General features: G+C 41.5%; 1 protein-coding gene and 1 long non-coding RNA gene across 2 annotated transcripts; both read left to right on the top strand.

Moving 5' to 3' along the window:
- Positions 1 to 59: 59 nt before the first annotated feature.
- On the top strand, positions 60 to 962 carry LOC118242732. The gene is made up of 2 exons (XR_004777015.1): positions 60 to 129; positions 760 to 962. It is a non-coding gene; the product is annotated as an uncharacterized LOC118242732 (long non-coding RNA).
- A 1,615-nt stretch (positions 963 to 2,577) lies between these two features.
- meis1a (Meis homeobox 1 a) lies at positions 2,578 to 19,779 on the top strand. Its single transcript, XM_027013711.2, has 13 exons — positions 2,578 to 3,071; positions 4,117 to 4,322; positions 4,902 to 5,040; positions 5,301 to 5,351; positions 5,529 to 5,579; positions 5,745 to 5,891; positions 7,222 to 7,327; positions 9,048 to 9,193; positions 14,252 to 14,328; positions 16,614 to 16,672; positions 17,301 to 17,390; positions 17,558 to 17,639; positions 18,608 to 19,779. Exons 1-12 carry the CDS (start codon positions 3,060 to 3,062, stop codon positions 17,602 to 17,604), a joined length of 1,131 nt encoding a protein of 376 aa, XP_026869512.2. The 5' UTR covers positions 2,578 to 3,059; the 3' UTR covers positions 17,605 to 17,639; positions 18,608 to 19,779.
- The last annotated feature ends 1,138 nt before the right edge of the window (positions 19,780 to 20,917 follow it).

Here is a 20,917-nt window from a genome sequence, read left to right as displayed (position 1 = left end):
GGAGGGGGGGGGGTCAAGCGATGGGGAGGGGATGGGGGATGGGGGGGGCCTGCGGAAGCAATGACGTCAGAGTCGAAGGACCGCAGACCGTTTTGGATGGAGGGATCTCCGTGTGTTGGGGTCGGAGAGGTAGAGCTGACAGAAACCCGCGCCACATTGCCTGTCACCTAACGCGTTTAGAAGACGTTTCGACATATATTTATTTTTTTTATAGATTCCTCATAGAGTAATGTGCTATCCAACTAAAACCGATGCTATTTTAAAGGACGAAGGCTGTTGCAACTATGCCATTCATGACGATCAAGCGCGTAAGGGGAATAAAAATCGTAGTTTACTCAGTCATACTCCAAAATTATTTTCCAGAGCAGCTCCAAAACAGGTTTTAACAGAAGGCCGGTGTGAAACCGTGAAGTTATAAAGCATTTGTGCCACATTCATATGTAGATAGATAGATAGATAGATAGATAGATAGATAGATAGATAGATAGATAGATAGATAGATAGATAGATAGATAGATAGATAGATAGATAGATAGATAGATAGATAGATAGAAGCTGTTGTTGTTTTATTCTTTTACAATAGATAGAGTAACCTATTCAAAAAACATGGTATGGTGACGGTCTTATACCGCAAAATTATATCCATTATATCGATACATTAGCCTTTATCATGCTGGTACTTCTTTTCGTAAAACCTTTCATCTTTTGCCACCTTGTGGTTATGATATGCAATTACACATTTTTTTTGTCGCTTTGAAGAACAGATGCTGTAGGACGCGGTTGGTGATGCGGTTGGACGTATGGACCGATCGATGGATGGATTGTCGCGTCATATTTGAGCCGTGTTTAAATAATCAGGCTTTTTCATTTCATTTCATTTAGAAAGCAAAAAAAGGGATGTATCTATACTGTACACACTAGATGCACAAACCAGGCCTATCATTAAATAATTCGAACTAAAACATTTGTAATTTTATTTATTTTTTTGTGGAATATGTTGCTTTACATAAAGACAAGTGTCTATTTATTCATGATGGAATATGTTGCTCTAGGCATTTAAAGCATAAGAAAGTATAGAATAAAATAGCTGCAATCACCTTTAACCTGATTAAAAATGTAATTACTTAAAGTCACAGCGGAGTCAACGTTATTAACACGATTAGTCAAGCTTTTCTTCAGATTTTGATGTAGGTCGTATATCTTTCAGATACTGCCAGCGTAAAGTGGCTTGAAAACTAATCTGCACTATATTCGTTTACACCCGTAGGAGGCGCCAAGAGCATTGAGAAAATATGTTTCGTCAGGATTTCGAAACTTGTTTCTCTAAAGTAAGACGGCGTTACAACGTTAAATTAACGGAATAATAATAGCGGACTTAATATTTAACAGACAGTCTTCATACTAATTGTGTTGAAGGGAAAAATGAAAACAAACATTCTTACAGCGAGAACCCTTATAGATGTGGGCCATAGTAGACTCTATCAGCCTAAAAACAATCATGGGTCTCATATGTTACGTTGGACATGGTCGCAATAGGGTCCATATTAAGCGTTCTAGTTTTGTAAATAGGTGACACTGTACATAATGCATCATAATAGATCGCAAGAAGCAATTTATTAACCAAAACATCGATGGGCTTATGTATTATAAATTATCCAATATATAACGGCCGTTTGTTCTAAAAATCGTTTGGACTGCTATTATGAAACAGTTAAAAGAAAACCTTCGAAATAATAACTAGTTCTATGAAGTTCTATCTAGTCCTTTCCAATAAGAACTAGTTCAAAGCCTTAGATTGTGTTTTCTTTATATGGTAGCGAGTTCTTGTTGTCTCCTTTATTACAGGTTTATAAAAGAATATGGGCAATGCCTTACACATTAAAGCCTTTCCTTCAGTGGTTTAGCTCACAAAGAACAAGCCCGCATCATTTTTCGTGTGAATAAAAAAAATCATTAGTTTTAGGTTATAGCTGCTATTTAAATCTGCAATATACAATCTAAACACACACACACACACACGCGTGTTCGTGCGTACGTGTGTCACCTTGTGTTCGTGCGTGTGTGTGTATGTATGTGTGTACGTCATATTTATATTATCTAAATCGTGGAAGTGGTTTTGAAATTTTGAAAGATGATTAGGAAAGATTGCTTAAGATATATAGTCTGAGTTTTGGTAACCTAGGGTACATTAGGCTATATCGTTTGAGAATTGGTAACCTAGGCTACAATGATTTATACAAATAGAGTGAAAAACGCTCCACTATGACTCCAACATTCTCCTAATGTGCCAAACTTTGCTCAAACGTTCTGGTGCCAAGGCGAGCATTTGCACGAGCTAGTTCCAAATATTTAATTAGTCTATTTGTTTGTTTGTTTTTGGCCCAATCCAAAATCGACGGTACAAAAATTATGCCTATGAAGCCTTCTGATAAAAAGATACGTTCACACATATTTTATACACAGTTTACAGCTATTTTTATATTTTATAGACGACTACCCACAGTGCAAATCTCTTGAGCGCACAATTAGATTACACACACGGTTTGCTCGCTGCGGCTCCTTTAAGAATACCCCCCCTCCACTCGCCCAATTCGTCGCCAGGTCGAAGACACGATGTTGGATTAAGAATATGTGACTTCAGTAACTGAAGACAGAATGGCATTTTTTTCTGAACTTTAAAATATTGCAAACACTCGGAGCGATTTGAAGTTCTAATAAGTGCACGAAGAAACGATTCATTATTGCACACTTTAGCAGTCGATATTAATACCTGTGAACGCGTCGGTGTGGACGGCTGGACTGTGGCTGGCAAAGAGGCGTATTCCCAACATTAGCAGCCTTCGGCGTCCGAGCCTCTATCAGCCGTCTTTGCGCCGAACAAGAGTTCTTAGACGGATTACAATGTTATTGTTTACAATCAGCCTCTGACGCGCACGTCAGATATATTTGGGAGTTCCTGATGTGGTGTAAGAAGTTGCGTGTTTGTTCTTCTGCTAAACCGGCCTCCGAATCCTGAAAGCTGGACTTGGTGAGAACACGGAGTCGGTGACAGCCTTCTCATGGCGCAGCGGGTGCGTAAGGACTTGAGCTGCAATACTGCAGAGGACGTGAATCGTGGTCGATTAACTTATCTTGGAAATTTTGTCTAGACACGAAACATTTATTTGTATAGTAATACAGCAAATAATAGAATTATGAGCGTCTTAAAACTCAGAAATCCAGTCGACATATTTCGAGTACAGCTGGTCTACACGTATCTTTTATTTATCTTTTACCATTCTATACATTTTAAAGGGCTTTTTGCATTTGAAGTTTTGTCTGTGCGTCTACGGGGGCATCAATACTATTTACTGGTTATGGGATGTTTCTAGCAGTAGGCCTAAGAGAAACTGCACGAACATACGAGGCCTAACACTGTTTGTTTTTTACAAACAGATACTTTATCAGATATAAACTTTTTAATATTTGTGATGCGCTGTGCTCAGGACGCATGAATCGTTTTATCTAAATACCTGTTGCGGCGGGCGTGACGTGGTGGCACTTACTGTGTGTAATGTCTCTGTTTTTGGTTCAGTGGCTTTTAGAGAAGAAAATTCCAAAGGGGGGACACTGACCGGCTGCAGTTTGTCAAAATATCTGTCATTAGAATTTATAGATTTTCGATCAGATTTGTTGCTTTAATTTTAAACGTGCATCGAAAGGAAAACTGGGTAGTTTCACTCTGATCATTATTATACATGGTGGTGTTCCTTTAAACTCTTTTAGTCATAATGCAAGAACATAACTTTCGGGGGGGGGGGGGGGGGGGGGGGGGGACAGTTACTTAATTTACAAGGAAAAATTATTTTATGTGTTTGCAACCAGCTAAATATAGTCCACGTTATATTTGAATAAAAAATTTGACCACATGAAACATAACGTTGTTAACAACGCAGCAAGGCATACAAAATCTAATTTAAAAGATTCGTTGAGTTTTTATGCATCTTATTTGTATTATGGCACTTTGATCTATTTTTTATCTTAAGCGTTCGTATGTTTTCTTACCACATTTTCAATGCCTGTAATGGAAATGTGACTTAAACCCTGAATTCATTCCAGTTTACATTTTGTGTTTAGTACGAGGAGTTGGTCCATTACGGTATGGATGGGCTCGGAATTCCGTCTCCGATGTACGGGGATCCTCACGCGGCCCGAGCCATGCAGGCGGTTCACGTGAACCCAGGCCATCCGCTACACGCGCACCAGTACGCGCTCTCCACAGCTCCCGGTGTGGGCTCGCCCGTTAACGACGCAGTAAAACGCGACAAAGATGCAATTTATGGGTGGGTGTCTTTTATAGGTAACTAAAAGAAACAGACTCAGGCAACATGCCAAAATTCTAAGACATATTTTCCATGTGTGTTTTGCATTAAAAATGATTGTTTGGTCGAGAAAACAGATTCTCAACAGAGATTTTCCCTTAAATATATGCTTCAGTTTCTAATTTTCAGTTTTAAACATCCCCGTCTATATTAACAAAATTAAAAGGTTAGTCGGGTATTTTTATTTTGTGGAATTTCACTGTTTAATCGCCACAACAGCCAAATCTTACTTAAAATGTAATCTTTTTTTTTTCTAGTATTATATTTTCATAAATGAAGGTTTTGATTAAACAGTTTAAATATATTTCAACAAAGAATTTGGTTCCTTAACTGAAAAAAAAAAAATTAAAGAACAGTATGCGATATCTGTAGGCCCAAAAGTGCAGCTATTTTAAATTCAATTCATTATTATTATTATTATTATTATTATTATTATTATTATTATTATTATTATTATTATTAAATTTTTTATTTTATTTTATTTCGCAAAATAGAGACTGCTGGATAAATAACTAAAGGCCATTTTGTGTTTTGATACAGACACCCGCTTTTCCCTCTACTTGCACTAGTTTTCGAGAAATGTGAATTAGCAACTTGTACTCCGAGAGAGAGCGGACTTGCGGGCGACGTGTGTTCCTCCGCGTCTTTTGATGAAGATATTACAGTATTCTCAAAACAGGTCAGCCAAATAAGCTGCTTTTCCATCTTTAACAGTGTGCATTAGGCAAATGAAACATTTACTCAAACTAATGAATATAAAACAACAGTAAGCCTATATTTATAGCACTAGACGCTTTGATGTATGTGCCAATGTAATAGTTAAAACTTGCTTTCCCGCATGCGGTGTAGATAAACGGCGCTGTTTATTTATTTATTTATTTATTTATTTATTTATTTATTTATTTATTTATTTATTTATTTATTTTCCTTTATTTATAGATACGGGCAGAAAAACCCTACTTTTCGTCCAATCCAGATTTGGATAATTTGGTAAGTCACATGTTCCTGTTGAACAAGTTACGTTAAAATTACGCGCTGATCATTAAATTACTGAAAAGGCGGTCCACTTATGGAACGCACAGATTTATGCATAAAGGGTTCATACCTGACCGGTTCATACGTCGCCCTTGAGTTCGCGTGTTGATTTCCCATGTTTCTGTTTCATAGATGGTGCAATCCATACAAGTTTTACGCTTTCATCTTTTAGAATTGGAAAAGGTAGGCTTTTCTTCTGACTTTCTATTAATGTGTAGGCTATTATTACTATTACTACTATTATTATTATTATTAGTAGTAGTAGTAGTAGTAGTAGTAGTAGTAGGTTGTTGTTGTTGTTATTGTTGTTGATATTGTTGAATTGATTGTGCCCTTTTCGCGCGTCAGGTTCACGAGCTTTGTGATAATTTCTGCCATCGATATATCAGCTGTTTGAAAGGGAAGATGCCAATCGACTTGGTTGTCGATGATCGAGAAGGGGGGTCCAAATCTGACAGCGACGAATTTACTCGAAGCTCCGGGCCTGTAGATCAAGTGAGTGTTATCCTACTTAATTACTATCAAACGTTTCAAAGACGTTCTAAGCGGGGCCGGTTTGAAATGTTATTGGGATGGTATCAAATCGGCAGGGCAAACCAGTTAAATTGAGCTGAAAGACGAACGCTTGGTGTTTTGATTTCTAACATTAGGCGCGCAACACTGCCAACGCATACACCCACGCAGGAAGCGCGCGGTAACGTTATGCTCGAGAGGTTGTTTACGTTACGGGGCCCAAGACCGGAACGACAAGCGGCAACTCAAGTTTCCTCGCGCGCTCTCGGGTTCAGCCCGTCACTGTAGGGGTTTGCGCTTCGCGTGACACAATAGGGCTCGCGCATATACTGTATAGGCCTACAAAGGAGTTGCTTGCTCTCTTATCGTCGGTGCAGGGCGATGTAGTCTTTATTCGCCGTTTCAGTACTGGCCATTACGGGACGGAGCGTTTACCCGGTAAGAATGGCTAAAATGGCAGGTCAGCTTAACTGGAAGCGTCGCATTAAAAGACAGCATGAAGCGCACAGAACATTGAGACGAGTTTATTTCTGATAAAACTAAACGTGCACCGTCAATTCCTGGTGTTGGTTTTACGGTTTAAAGAAGCATTCCCCTTTGCAGTTGTTCTGATGTCAGTTTTTTATTTTTGCTACGGTTAGGCTGGGATAATAGAGGGAGAAGTCAAGGATCACTGCTTATGTGGAACCTGAACATTTTTACCCTCTAATGATGTTTCGTATCGGGACTGAGTCAGCTACAGAACGCATCCTGGCATTTGAAGAGGAACAATTTGGGTCCATTGTATTTCAAAGATATGCAAGACTGTGGTGTTAGTACACAAAGCCACAGGTGGCTGAATTTCTGTTTGTTTTTGGAAATTAAGAAGATGTATTTAATGTAGATGTTTTTAATGAAGATGTATTGCATTTGTGTGTATGTCACCCACCATATCTAAAGCTCTCTCTCTCCCTGTGTGGATCTGTGTCAGTCATTTCATGTCTATTCAAATGCACTTCCACGTTTTCCATATATTTGTCGGGCTGTGTATATAAATGTGTATAAATTATGACTGTGTCTCAAAAGTGTGTGTGTGTGTGTATGTTAATGTTTAATGACACTGTCAGGCCATATATGTGTATGCGTGTGTGTGCACGCACGCGTGTGTGTGAACATAAAACTGGAGCATGTGTTCGATATTATCTCTTACTGCATGTGTCTGGTATGCAGTTTCATACTGTACTGGACCAAGTTATATATTACTTATATCAAATACTCAGGGACATATGACAAATATATATTTCTCTGTCTCTCTCTGTCTCTCTCTCTCTAGGTGTGTTGGAGGGAAGATGACTCCATTTCAGTTCACTCCACGGAAGGTCCTGCACCCTGCAGTGGACGACCCAGTTCCCTCAACGGAGATAACAGTAGTGAACATGGTAATCACACACACACACACACACACACACACACACACACACACACACACACGTGTTTCTGTCATATTAGCATGAGTATTTGTGAAGTGCTCACTGTATGCCAAGTGAAACAGAGCTGCAAAGGTTTTGTCATCTCCTGCATACGTTTACACTTTAGCACCACTTTGGGGGTCTACTACTGAACCCACACACATGCGTACGCACACACATATCCATGCATCGGCGCACACACACACACACACACACACACACACACACACACACACACACACAACACACACATATCCACAGCCACTCAGGAATAAAGGTTTTTTGGTTTCAAGTGAAGCTTTCTAGCTGCAGTATGTGTGCGTTTGTGTGTGTGTGTGTGTGTGTGTCTTTTGGTAAATTGTGAATGTGAGCTTGTACATGCATGTGCATTTGTGTGAGAGTGCACATAGGGCTAGTCTGTACATGTGTTTTAATATATATTACACTAGCCTATGTGTGCACATGGGCTAGCCTGTATATGTGCAGCTGTGTGTGTGTGTGTGTGTGTGTGTGTGTGTGTATAGATTATTTAGGAAATGGTGCATAGTGGACATAAAGAGTCTTGTCAATACTTCTCAGTCCTGTGCACCAAACCATGGCCAATAAAAACCAGAATACACAGTTATTTAAATGTGTTCGCACGCATGTGTGTGCGCGTAACCTCCCTGCATCTTCGTATGAAATGCTTCCCTAACTATGAGAGTGGATGAGGCACAGCTGAGAGAAAGAAAGGCGTGTGTGTGAGAGGAGGGAGAAGGATACAGAGAAAGACAATTCTCCGGAGTCTTCCAGCCATCAAACGCAAGCGCTTTACACGGTGCCTGCAACCCTCACGCTCTCCTGCTGTTAACGCTTTGAGTTCATGCCGTGATCCTCTGCAGACTGCGCGCATCCTCCCGTATGGAGGCTGGCAGGTTGGCGTCCCTTTCCAGGTGACTGTGCTCCCTGGGCAGCAGGCACCATCGCCGTGTTTCTCACACAAGTCTGTTATTCTGTTCTGCTGATGAAAAATCATTCTCGGCACGGTCACGTGTACTCGGTTTCTCTTCTGGGTGTGGGGTAGGCATGCAGTCAGGCGTGACTTTTACCAAAAGAATGCAGACGTAAAACTGTAGCATTGAGGATCACGTTGAATACTGTCCGTAATGTGTGCGTGCATGCAAGTGTGTTTGTTTGTGTGTGTGTGTGTGTGTGTGTGTGTGTGTGTATACGTGTGTACCTCTGGGCCAGTGTAAATACACATATCTGCACAAACAAACCGCAGCAACACAAGTGCGTATACTCACACATACACACACAAATATATATTAGGTCTTAGGTGAAATCTGTTGGGTTAGGTGTGTGTGTGTGTGTGTGATAACAAATGCTATAGATGCTGCTGTTATGTGTCCTGTGTTATTACGATGGAAGGGAACTTTATGATATTATATACGTATTAAATCCGATATGAGTAGTATCAGTTTTAGCTGAAATAGTATGTAAAGGTTTCTATGAGAAAATCTGTGTTTGAGTGCCAGAAAATGGAATGTTCTTTTCTCTACACCAAACCTTTTGCTAAGCTAAATGCCCTATTTATTCTGCCATTCCCTAAGCGTTAACAACAGTCTATCACCCTTTTATAAACCATTAATAACTTGTTTATGTATCTCTGTGCATTCAGCTGAGGTTTTGTATGGGATTTGTCAAACAGGTGACCTTCTGGACCACTGCGCTGCTTCACCAAGCACCGGAGATGATGAAGATGCAGACAAGGACCGGAGGAACAGCAAGAAAAGGGGGATTTTTCCTAAAGTGGCAACCAACATCATGCGAGCTTGGCTGTTTCAACACCTAACGGTAGGCACAAATGTTTTAACTTCCTGCTGATCTTCTCTTCCAAAGCTGTATAAATGCTTTATAACAATCTTAGGTACAATTTATTCGTTACGGACATGTTTTCTTTTTTACTTATAGCAATATCCCATTTTAGGTATAACGTAAGGTTTAAATTAGTTTGTTGTTTATGCAGACTTTAGTCCACGCAAACGTATATGCAATATTCAATTATGGGCCCACATATTATCATTTTAGTATTTATTCATTATAAAAGTGGTTTACACTGTTTACTCTCATTAAACATCAGCATAGAACTTTCCAGTATTAAAGTGTGATATTGCATTATTTTTTGTATGCAGGGGGGTACAGATGTATGCCCCCCACCCCCGACACACACACACACACACACACACAGAAGTTTGTTTTTAGTCTGAAAACTTTATTTTTATATCTTGTCAGTGAAGTATTATATATATGTAATTACCTACAAGCAATAAGAACTTTCTAAACTTAACCCTAACCTCTCAACCTCAGTTACCAATAATAAATGTTTTGTGCTTTCAGTTTCAAAGAATCAAACACAATAAAAGATCTTAATCTGGGTCTCTTGGTACCTTATAATAAACTGTAACTAATGCACTTTCCTGCAGGTTGGTGAGGAGACACTTTCATATTGTTCCCATAATAAAGGTTGAATTTCATTACAAGAATAACCAATGTTGCCATGGCAACATGGGAGGGATTCATTTATACATACATCCTCCACTTATAAACCGAACACAATATTCAAACAAGAGACACTATATTTACAATTTTACATTATTTAAATATGGATTGATCAGGGCCACATATAATCACTCTCAAACTCTCAAGAACACACACACACATATACACACACATGCACACAGGCTGTAATATGTGCTGGGTAATTAGCGTGTAATTTGCCACCCTCCAGTTAGCAGATGTGTGGCTGCAGCAGTAGTGAGCAGGAACAGTCCTGGCATTCACCCTCAGCTCTTCCTCCATATCTCACTAATAAAAAACACACCCCAACGTGCTGCTATTTTCGGATTCTGAAGGGCGATTCTGAGAACGCTTAACACACATAGAAACTTCGCTCTGCAGCTGATTTCAGGCACAACATAAAAATTGCACATGAAGTCCAGTGTTCAGTGTGTGTTTAGTGTGTGTGTGGAGTTTTGAGGTGTGTGCGTTACAATAAACAAGCAGTGTGGTGCAGCTCAACACTTGGACAAGGTTTGCTAGAATTCTCTTGAGCTCATCAGCGGTCAGGAGTCACAGATAGCAGAGAATGCCACTATCTACAGAGATTGCTTAAGTAACCCACGGCGACTGCACACATGCTGTACACATACCAGAAAATCTGTTTAACCCCTTGATGCCATAATATCTTAAATATAGAAAAATAAAAGAAATTGATAATAGTTCAGCGCCCCAATCTGAACCCTTTCTGTCTTCTATTCCTGTTCCCCTCTCTGTGTCCTTTTCTGTCCTCCTGTCTGTCCTCCTATCTGTCCTTGCTTTGCTGCTTAATTTTCTGGGTACACTTTTTCAGTTCACACTGATATTTCTTATTCATACTTTTTAGAAATGTAATTATTGATCACTGCTTAATTTTTAGGAAGGCTGTCAGAATCATAGGCTAAACGCAGACTAATGCAGATTTGCAGAGTTACACAAGGCACACACATACACCGTCAAACACATTAGACACTGCTGAGACTGTGCGATGTTTATAGCTGCAGTGCTTCCTCCGTGCATGCTCCCATGTGTTTGGGCCACTTACCTCCTGGCTCTCGCTTTACACAGAGACATTCGAAATCAGTGAAGGAGACTCTATTAGTGTCACTAAGGTAAATGGGTGAACATCCATGTGAAGGCTGGAAGGGGTTTAAACAGGGCAGTTTTTATTTTTTTTAAATGGGGGCAGGGGTAAGTGGTGGTGGTGAGGGTGGGGGTTTGTAGTACCCCCCCAATTGCCAGGCATCTTGTGTGGGTACGGAGCCTTTCTCCACATCCCCCTCCTCCATCTGTCTGGGGTCACACTCACTGTTATCAAAACATCATCCATTACAGAGCTGACAGCCTCATCGGGGGACCCGGACCCTGTGAAAGGCTGCAGGGGGAATTTCCGTCACTGCCCGCGCAGAAAGAAGGGGCAGAAAAGGCGGGACGTGGGGGGGGGGGGTTGTGGGGTGGGGTAGGGTGAAGGAAAAAGAAAAATTGAGGAGAGAATGAAAGAGAGGAGAGGTGATTCATCATGGCTAGTCTTTTCTTTCCCTCTCTTTGAGGTGGAAAGGGGAGAGGTGGAGTGCGCAGATGACAGGGGGTCAGCGAGACAGGGGGTCAGCGAGACAGGGGGTCAGCGAGACAGGGGGTCAGCGAGACAGCGAGACAGGGGGTCAGCGAGACAGGGAGTCAGCGAGACAGCGAGACAGGGAGTCAGCGAGACAGGGAGTCAGCGAGACAGGGAGGCAGCGAGACAGGGGGTCAGCGAGACAGGGAGTCAGCGAGACAGGGAGTCAGCGAGACAGGGAGACAGCGAGACAGGGAGTCAGCGAGACAGGGAGACAGCGAGACAGGGAGTCAGCGAGACAGGGAGTCAGCGAGACAGGGAGTCAGCGAGACAGGGAGTCAGCGAGACAGGGAGTCAGCGAGACAGGGAGTCAGCGAGACAGGGAGTCAGGAAGACAGCGAGACAGGGAGTCAGCAAAACAGGGAGACAGCGAGACAGGGAAACAGCGAGACAGGGAGACAGCGGACCATCAGGCACACGTCAGCTCTGCCACAGCTTCAGCACCCAGATACATGAACTGTCCAACACACTTAAGTAACCAGTTATCGCTTAAGTTACCACTTAAGTTACCTTTACAGGCACCATCAGGGCCCTGTGATGATGTTTTGGCTCACACCACTTTTAGTGTGGGCTTTATATAGAGTTTTATATGTAATTTTTAGAAAACAATGTAGCTCAAAAATCTTAGTTGAGCTTAGTTTTAGCCAAAAATCTTAGGGTTTTTTTTTTTTTTTTTTGGTTGTTGTTCATGGTCTACAAACAAATACTACAACTTAGAACTTTATATTAGCTTTCTTTTTAATTATTATAATATTGGTTCTTGTGTTCAAATCCGTACATGAATTTCAGACTGGAAACATGTTACCAATTCCATCCTCCGGCTATTTCATATTAAGTGTCAGTTTTTAAACAATAATATTCGTCTTTGTGGTTTCAAGATAATAGAAAATATATAGCAATATAATGCGCAATAGTTGATTGAAATTTAAATGGGATTACGTGCTTTTTTTGACGTTCTCTTACTATGAATTAGTCTGTCTCAATACTAGAGACGCACCGATATGACATTTCTGGGCGATAATAGCTGAATTAATATCTTATTTGTGGCCAAGATTACTTCTGCTTCTGTACATTTTATTTACTGGTGCCTAATAATTAAAATAATTACCAGTCTCGTAAATTTTAAATCAAATGTAAAGATTTAAAGGACTGTTTTTTTAAGGGGTGGGGGGTTAGGGGAGGAGAGCACCCGCTTTGGTGTGCCGATCAGAGCACAATGATAAGACAAGACAGTGGGTGGTATTTATTTAGTCCTACGTCCATCAGAGTGGCGCTAAATGTCAGTAAGTGTACATACGTATATGTAGAGCAATGTACGTATATGTAGGCTGCGCAGTTGGACGCGCAATTCGTCACATTTTACAAATGAGCAGGTTTAGAAATCAGCTGGCGCGAAATAAACCACATATATCAAACCAAATATGCATAAATGGACAAACAGCATAACCGGTAAGTGGTAAACATGTACAAATGCCTTAACTGACTTTTTAAAAATCATCAATTATTTAGGCATTCACGCCCACAGCGTCACATACAGGACACCAAAACTAGCTTGTTGCTATCGTCTTACGCCCTTCCTGAAAAGTGTGAAATGCAATGCCAAAAGAGGAAAAAAATATTTCAAGTGTAGAAAGTTCGGAGAAACCGTGCGTGCACGAGCGAAGACATGTAGCAGATATTGGTTGTAATTGTAGGCTAAAATTCCAGTGTGGGAATAATATAAAGTGTAGGACAATAATTTTACCACAATACATCAACGTGCACCTATTCTCCTCTAACCAGACATGCACAGAGCTCATGGAAGGTGGGTGGGGGTAGGTAAGGGTGTTTTTAAGGCCAAACCCTTCAGAATTACCCATAATTAGGGTGCTAACAGTTTTACTACCCCAGAAAACGGGATAATCGTGCGCGCGCACACACGCACGCACACACACACACACAAAACCTCAACAGCGAAGGCGCAAATTTGGCTCGTTCAGCTATAAACTACTAAACCTCACCGACCATTTGCTGCCAGTGCAATAGCAACAGGTGTTCAGCATGCAGAGAATGAATAGCGGCTGAGTTGTTAACAAAGCTGACCTGGAGTCAGGTTTGGCGAGAACCTCTGTATTGTCAGGTCTAGCTGAGATTTAGGCACTGATCCAGGATCAGTTACAGCTACAGGCTCAGGTTTCCTCCGCTGTCTCTAGGCCTTCAGTGATTTACTAGAGGCGTTGCCCTTAGTTACAGGATTGTAATTTGTAATGAGTTTGTGGCTTGGCCAGGAAACAGAGTGTAAAGATAGTCAAATTAGCATTGTGGTTTCCCATTGTCCTATTATTTTTTCCCTGTAAAATCTTTTCTTAGCTCACTGATTACATGACAGATAGCCAAACAATGGACTGCCATTTTACTGTGGGATGCTTCTGACACTACAGTATGAAGCACTATTCTGAGAACTCAGAACAGTCCTAAATGCTTGTGTGTACGTAATAGGAAAAACAAGAACAACTACAACAATATATAGTTCTCAGGAGCTCAGGAAAGATTTCTGAGGAGCTCAAGCTTGGCTATTGTCTATTTTTGTTTTTGTTTTTTTTTGGGGGGGGTGGACAGTTGAGAAATCTCTGACACAAAAACCCCAATAAAATGACTAATGTGTAAAAAGGTGCTTTTTGATTTGACTGTGTGTGAGACATTTGCTCTTCTCTCCACTGTAGCATCCATACCCGTCTGAGGAGCAAAAGAAGCAGCTAGCTCAGGACACAGGACTCACCATCCTCCAGGTCAACAACTGGTGAGTGGCCTCGCGTCTGCGTGTCCCGCTGTCTCGAGTCTGCTGTCCTGCAGTCTGATTCAATTTGCTGAACTTGCCATCAGCTCACAAAGCCACAAGCAGGAGCTCGTAAAAACATTTCTGTTTGTGCTACGTGTGTGGTTTATTTTATCTGGTAATGAAAGATGATATATTTGATATACAGAACTTAATTATTCCACATGCTGCCTGCTGGCATGCTAAAATATTAGATGCTTGATGGTTTGTTGATAAAAACAAAATCATGTCCGAGTGTTTTTCCTTTGAGGCTCCTCCCACCAAGCCTGGAACACTGAAATTTACTGCGAGTATGCTTTTTGCTCGCAAACATTGTCCAGTGAGTAAACAGCTCAGGTGGAAGGATGTTTGAGCTGTAATCTAGGTTGTACAGTGCTTAAAGGACCTTCTCAAAGTTCCCTGAAAAAAAAGATGTGAATGGGATTATTTCAGATTTGGATTATTTCAGAAAAAAAAAAAATGTTGTTGTTTCTCAGAACGATTTGGTTTTAAAGTACTCTCCACTGGAAGTGCACTAAAGTCTAGAATTGGACTAAACTTTGGTCTACATCAAGGGTTAGTACCTTTAAAACTTTTGATAGATCTTCACAGCAGATGGCTTGTGTCCTGGAATTCCTTGAAATCTGACAAGTCTACTTCCTGAAGTTCTCAAACTTTGTGTCTCATAACTTTGATGTTCCATTCTGTTCAAGAATGTCACATATTTGTAGGTAGAGCCAGATAAGTCCATAATAAGTCCAGATAAGTCCATAGTAGTCAAAGACCACAGCCACCCTGCCACTGAAAGTCATCTTCACATCATTTCCCTGCATTCTAATGATCTACGCTTTAGCTGTGCAGAATGTGCTGCTGCACTGCGACAGCGAGGTCTGCTCTTCAAACAGGTGAGAAAATGGAGGGCGAACGAGCACTTGTCAAATTAAACAGAATTTTCACAGTGAACAGCTGGACTGGTTTATTTAAATACAAACACACACACAGACATGACCACTGACCGCTGCATAACCCCCACATTATGTAGGGGCCAGGGGGACATTTTATGATCCTGTGATCTGCTTAGCATGTGTTGTTAGGTTTGGAATCGACCAGACTAAGTGTATTTAACAATGCATATGAGGTCATGACTACATATGAAAAGACCTGAACATGGATTTAATTATTCAGTATTCGGTGGAGGAGGTGGGTCGAGATTCAGTACTTTTTAAATCGTGATCCAGATATTCAAAATTGTAGAGAGAGAGATATTCAAAATTGTAGTGAATTATACACAGGTTTTGAGTACTTTGCTATTATATATATATATATATATATATATATATATATATATATATGTGTATGTATGTGTGTGTGTGTGTGTGTGTGTGTGTGTGTGTGTGTGTGTGTGTGTGTGTGTGTGTGTGTGTGTGTGTGTGAGCTCCTAATGTCACCACCATGGTGTGAAGTGAGGGGTTAGCCAGGGGTCAAACCTTTACCATCACAACCCAACCCCCCCCCAAAAGAGGAGGTGGGGTTTTGTTCACCATATGGGTCTGCCTGCAATTGGTCACTGGACAGGGGAGAACTTAGCAGCTGAGGTCAATTAATATTAAGCGTGCGTATGCAGGGTCTGTTTTCACTGTTCATATCCGTGTAGAGTGCTGTGGGCAGGGGAGGTGGTCTGATTCAGCACTTCAGCTCACGGACATGCACACATGAGGCACGCTGCTGCTTCTGTTGCGTTGGGATCGGTTTCTCCCAGTCACTTCGATTTCCTGAGCCTTGGACACATCTCTGTGTTTTAACGTCCTAGTTTGAGTGCTTCCAAATCAGCTTGTGTTCTGTGTAAAGCCAAGTGAGTGAACATTCGGGTCTTCGAGTTCCCGGAGAAGCCGTCGGTTGTGCTACTTTGAAATGACCCTGTAGGGTATCATAACCCCCACCTTTTTAAGGAACATGAAATGGAACCAGTGTGCCCTGAGTGAAGCAGGGGGGACATAAATCATGCACGGACCAGGGCGCTGGCACCTTGAGGTCAGAGGTCATGAGGGGATTTTTAGGTTGAGAAAGGCCAGAGCTGCACTTCTGCTCAGCATGTGAGGTCATGGGGTCATGGAGTCAAAAGGTGAAAGGTCAAGCATTGCAGGAGCACAGATACTAAAAGCATTCTGGGGTGTAGCCATACATTGAAATGTTTGGCTCTTGTTAAATCGGAGCTTATCTCGGTTCCTGATGTTTCTTAATAGTTTCTTTCTCTTTGGCTCTCTCCCTAGGTTCATCAATGCCAGGAGAAGGATTGTCCAGCCAATGATTGACCAGTCCAATCGGGCGGGTGAGTGTCCTGCATTTCTGTCCACAGAAGTGTCCACTTCTCTCCCCTGCACTCGCAAGCACTTCCACTAAGTGGGTCAAACACAAACATCACAGTGCCTGGATCATTCAGAGGACCTCTTTTTCTAAGTGATGGAAAACACACAACCAAGCCAGGTGGTAAATTTCATCCTCCCGTTATTTCCCTTCTCCAAATCGATCATGTCCTTTCCTGTTACCCTCTGTGCATCTCTCCCACTCTGTCTCCCCTGCGTTTCTCTCTCTCTCTAAACAGTGCAAGGGAGCTGGTCTTTTTTTTCTGCTCAGCTGTAGTAAACTTTATGGGCGGGGGTGGGGGGTGGGGGGGTGCAGGGGTCGCACGGAGCTTGAGGCGAAGGCAGGGAGGAGGGTTGGAGAAGTTCAAAGACATTTCTGAGGATCTGAACTGCTGCCCTTGCACCGGCTAACCAGACACAGCTCACTAAACCCATACGGACTGTACTCTAACGGGACTGGGGGTAGGGTGAGTGAGTGAGTGAGTGAGTGAGTGAGAAAAAGAGAGAGAGAAGATAGAACAGTATTTATTTATTTTTGTATGCATTACTTTTTAGGAGTTCTGACTGATGAGTATTTTGGTCTCCTCTGTGCAGTAGGTCACAGTGGACCGTATACTCCTGATGGCCAGCCAATGGGAGGATTCATGTTGGACGGACAGGCTCACGTGGGCACCAGACATCCAGGTAAAACGCTTCCATGCACAATGCATGCAGTTTGTTTGTCTAGGTGCATTTAAACCTTTCAGATTTAAAATTTGAAAACGGAAGAGACAATATGTAAAGGCCCCTGTGCTCCTCTTCCCCCCCTCTCCTCCTCTCGCTCCCTCTCGCTCCCTCTCTCTCCGTCTCAGGTTCGCTGGCTGGAATGGGGATGGACAGTCAGTGGCACTACATGTAGCCAAAGCCCGGGCCATCCTGCCGCACCGTAGGACAGTATGTGCAGCCCTTTTACACGGAGGGGTTTTACGGAAAAATGCTGTTTTACAAACAAAAAGTGTAACAAACAAACAAACAAATAAATAAATAAATATTTGGTGAAAAAAGCACAGGCTTCAGAAAGAGTGAAAGCATAGGAAGAGAGTGAGAAAGCGGAGCGAGCGTGAGAGAGAGGGCGCATAAAGAGAAAGAGAGCGAGGGGGAGCTTGTTAGTGTCTCTGCAGGAGTCCTGCTCTTCTCGCTATATGTGATTGGGTGGACATGAACGTCTATTCAAACAATACATTTGTCATATCCCATAATGCCATGCTGCCGGTACAGATGACCTCCCCAGCGCACAGCGACCACTGAGTTGACACCCTCTGCCCTCCCTGATCTCTCCTTGTTGTTCCTTGTTTATATCCTTGTTAGACGTTAGTTCTTTTTCATGGTTTTGGTTTTACCTCAGTCAGTAGTAGTCAAGGAAAAAAATAACATGAAAAGTAAAATCCCCCCTACCCACTGACATTTATGGTTTGGTTTTAAATTGCTTTGTAGATTGTTTTTTAGAGTAATTGGTAATTGTTCAGTGAAACGTGTCATTCAGTATAAGACACACCCGCACGCACACACAAACACATGTAATTCAGTATACACATACAAATAATTCACTATACACACACACACACACACACAAACGCATGTAATTCAGTATGTGTGCACGCACACACACACACACACACACACACACAAGTAATTTAGTATACACACGTACAAACACAAACACTGGGCACACTGCCATCTGGAGCCTATGAGTAGGTACTGAACATTGTTCAAGAAATGCAGAGGATTACTGGGTTATTTTAAACAAAACAAAGGCAAAATATTGCAAATTTACTGTAAATACAAGTCTGTGTTGTTATGTTTGCTAAGAGACTGTTTACAAAATCAAATGAACTGACTGCTTCCTTGTTTTTGTATAATAGGCTCCTAATGGACTGGGACTTTTTCTCGCAGCACCACAGATGGCATATCGTCAGCAATACAAAATCCCCAAATCCCAGCGAATTACCTCTACGGCTTAGGGAATGCTAGTGTTGTGCTGCCATGGCAACCCGGAGACTGCTGACTCAATCAGAGAGCCCATCCCAGTCGGAACACGAACTGGGTGTGTGTGGACAGGAAGATCCATCCCCCCAAAATCTTGAAAAAGATGACGGAAAGCAAACACCTTTGCACCTGGCCATAGCTTTAGTCGCCCTGGAGACAATAAGAGCCGTCCCGTAATTCAGGAGACATCCCCCCCGCCCACTTTAATTGCCTTAAGGAGCTAAAAACTTATGTTTTCTCACCAGCAACCGACGGGATGCCTGCAATACGGAGACGTGTGTGCGGTGTTAGGCTGGACGTTGACAGCAGGCACGGAGCATTTGGTAGCCCTCCTCGGTACGTTCAGTTGTCGCTGCCGAAGTGCAGGCCTAGCTAATGGTTGTCACAGTGGTTTGATTTAAGACATGGGCACTTGCAACAAAACTTGCAATTAATAAAAAAAAAAACAATTGTTGTATTTTTTTTTTATTTCTAGTGCTACAAAACACCAAGAGCAAAACTGTTTACTTTAATTGACATGTAGTTACTGACGCAGGCCTGCTACATTTTAAAATGAATGTGCGCGTTTCTGACCTGATCTGCGTGGTTTACCTCGGACAGTGATGGTGCTTAAAAAGATTCAAAAAGACAATTGATGATTGTGAATGTTCTGGCTTTGTTAGGTATGTTGTGTACTTTCGCACTATGTATGTTTGTGTGTGAGGGTGCGCGTGTCGTTTTCATAAAACTTTTTACCTCAAAGCAAAAGCATCCGTGTTGTTCACACGGGACACTGTTGACAATGTCTGTCCACGTTTTGGTAAAATGCGATTCCACATTGAATTAGTCTGACACCTGTAGGTCATTTGGGGTACTACACAATTTGACTGTTGCGGTGACTCACTGCAGTTTCGTAGATAGCCAGTATAGAGACCTATAGTAGTTTACTTCGTGAGCGCACTTACCAAAGAACTGATGTAAAATGTTCTATGCAGTTTTGTCAGATTGGAAAAAGATTTAACATAACAAATTCAAAGCAAAGAAGGAAATAAATATGCTTTAGAACTGATTGAAGTGTTTCAGTGTTCAATAAACTATTACTGCTCATTTCACTCCATTAAAACTCAACACTATATTTATAGTTATTATATTATATATTTATATTAGTTATACACTAGAACAGAAAGAGAGGGAGATTGGTCAGAAAATGTGCAAGTTGAACAGGATGCGTCTGTGGTGTTGAAATGACTAACAGTTGGCTTTCCTGTTGCATTCTTCTGATTTTACGCTAGTGTCCCGTCCCCCCACCCCAATCTTCTTTTTCAAACATGGCTGCGCTAAACAGAACTCTCCCAGGAGGATGTTGTCCTGAAGCTGTTCTAAACGTGTATTGGCACTGAACATCACGTCAGCCTTCTTTTCAACCAGCTAGGGAGAGTTAGGCCTACAAGTCAGACCTGAGATATTTTTTAAAAAAAGAAAAGAAAAATAAGCTAAATGAAAGCCATGAAATTGTAAACACATCACTGAACAATTGCTACAGTCATGTGAACTGCAGTTGTGGTCATCAGGGACATCTGCATTGCACTGCTAAAATATTTGGCAGTGTTGTAAAGGCAGACTTTAGGGTACACACCATAGCCATTACCATAGTAAGCACTATCATTTTCAGGCAACGATCCAAGCTACATGCAATTAAGAAAGGTACAGCAGGCCATGTGTTTACCATGTAAACGATGTTTAAAATGAGGGCAGTCTACCGTATAGGAAGTGCAAGAGTCGGCTGTCCTGGATCAGTTACTGTGCACGTGTTTATGTAGTGTGTATGCAGTGTGTATGCAGTGTGCATGTTGTGTATACGTATAGAGAGAGGAGCTCAGGTTGCCCCGTGAAAGCATGAAGGAGCAGGGCAGGAAGTTAACATCATTTAAAGGAGTCATTAACATCGTTTAACCAAAGAACAAAAACATGTCATATACAACATGTTTGTTTAAGAATCCAGGTGAAATTATACCACTCCATCTGGAAAACTGTGTACATTCAATCAGCAGAATAAGAAAGATTAGCAAAAGGTACTTTGGTTTTGTATGTGGTCATCTGGCGTAGTGTCATTTTATGTTCTCTTATTTTAAACAATGGTCTCACTTACCTAATGATTATAAGATAATGGTAATTAATAATAAATTATTAGCATCTCATTCCCTTAT

This window comes from Electrophorus electricus, chromosome 16, assembly GCF_013358815.1.
Source record: "Electrophorus electricus isolate fEleEle1 chromosome 16, fEleEle1.pri, whole genome shotgun sequence".
Lineage (NCBI taxonomy): Eukaryota > Metazoa > Chordata > Actinopteri > Gymnotiformes > Gymnotidae > Electrophorus > Electrophorus electricus.
Note: the sequence above shows the minus strand (reverse complement) of the source record. Positions and strands in the feature narration are given on the sequence as shown.